General features: G+C 27.0%; 1 protein-coding gene across 1 annotated transcript in view; it reads right to left on the bottom strand.

The window, feature by feature from the left end:
* LOC102845266 (disintegrin and metalloproteinase domain-containing protein 2-like) overlaps window positions 1-1,102 on the bottom strand; it is an 80,896-nt gene that overhangs the window by 54,752 nt on the left and 25,042 nt on the right. Inside the window, exons 2-3 of the mRNA XM_006900300.1 lie at window positions 245-249; window positions 75-143 (exon numbers count right to left, since the gene is read on the bottom strand). Of these exons, the coding sequence (XP_006900362.1) occupies window positions 75-143; window positions 245-249 (74 nt within the window). The remainder of the gene's footprint in view (window positions 1-74; window positions 144-244; window positions 250-1,102) is intronic.

Raw genomic sequence — 1,102 nt, 5'->3', positions numbered from 1 at the left:
AAGAATTGCTATTTTTATAATCTCTTAAAATTAGCAAAATATCGAATAACTCAAATAAATAAAAATAAACTCACCAATTTTTTTTCTACAACTACATGGATTTCTAAATACCAAGAGGAAGATAGAATTTCATCCAAATGTAACTATAAAGTGAAAAGATTTACAAACTTCATATTAAAATAGAATAATCCCTTGCTTTCTTTAATCATACCAGCATTAGTGATAAACTCAAATAGAAAAATACCTTACCTATAGAAATACAATAAAATATTTTAAAGTAAATGAAATATTACAGAATTAATTTTATCTATTTCCTTAAGCACCTCTTCTAAACTTCATCATGTTTGACTTATCATCCCTTATTCTCTTTTATTCTTATTGCTATTAAGTTACAGCTAATATGTCTGTCTTTTCTAAAGAGATACTCTCAACAACTTTTAATATAAATATATATTTCAACTCAATGACACACAATGATAAAATTTCAAATCATTACTATTAGATTGTATTATAAAGTCCCTTTTTCACATAGAGAATTAAAAATATTCTTTCCATAATACCATCTTTGGTAAATATCTATTGTGTGATTTAACAATCTAAATGTACAATTAAACTCAACCTCCTGTATAAAAAGAAGTATAACTTAGTTTAAAGAACACTAAAAAGTAATAAAAGTAGAAAACATATGTTGGAGCATTATAAAGACAGACAAGACTACATATTATAATAATTTTATATATAACTAAATAGGTAATATCTACATTTTATATATATTATCTATAATAAAACTAAATTATCTATAATAGTGGCATCCACTTCCAAAATAGCTTGCCTCCAGAAACTCTATGAAATGATGAAAGTTACACAGGTGTTCAGGTCTTTCATTCATAGGGTCACTATGAGTCCTCTATGACACGACAGCACTTAACAACATAATATATAAAATATAATTCTATGTATTAATACACATATTCTCTCTAAACTACTGAAGAGCAATGGTGTCTCTGGAGACCAAGGTGCATCTGATACAGGCCATGGTCTTTGCAATCACTTGTTATGCATCAGAGAGTTGGACAATGACCAAGGAGGATAGAAGGAGAAT

Source organism: Elephantulus edwardii, unplaced genomic scaffold (genome assembly GCF_000299155.1).
Source record: "Elephantulus edwardii isolate Elephantulus edwardi_28Jun2011 unplaced genomic scaffold, EleEdw1.0 scaffold00279, whole genome shotgun sequence".
Classification (NCBI taxonomy): domain Eukaryota; kingdom Metazoa; phylum Chordata; class Mammalia; order Macroscelidea; family Macroscelididae; genus Elephantulus; species Elephantulus edwardii.
The sequence above is the reverse complement of the archived record's forward strand: the minus strand, read 5'-3'. Positions and strand labels throughout refer to the sequence as shown.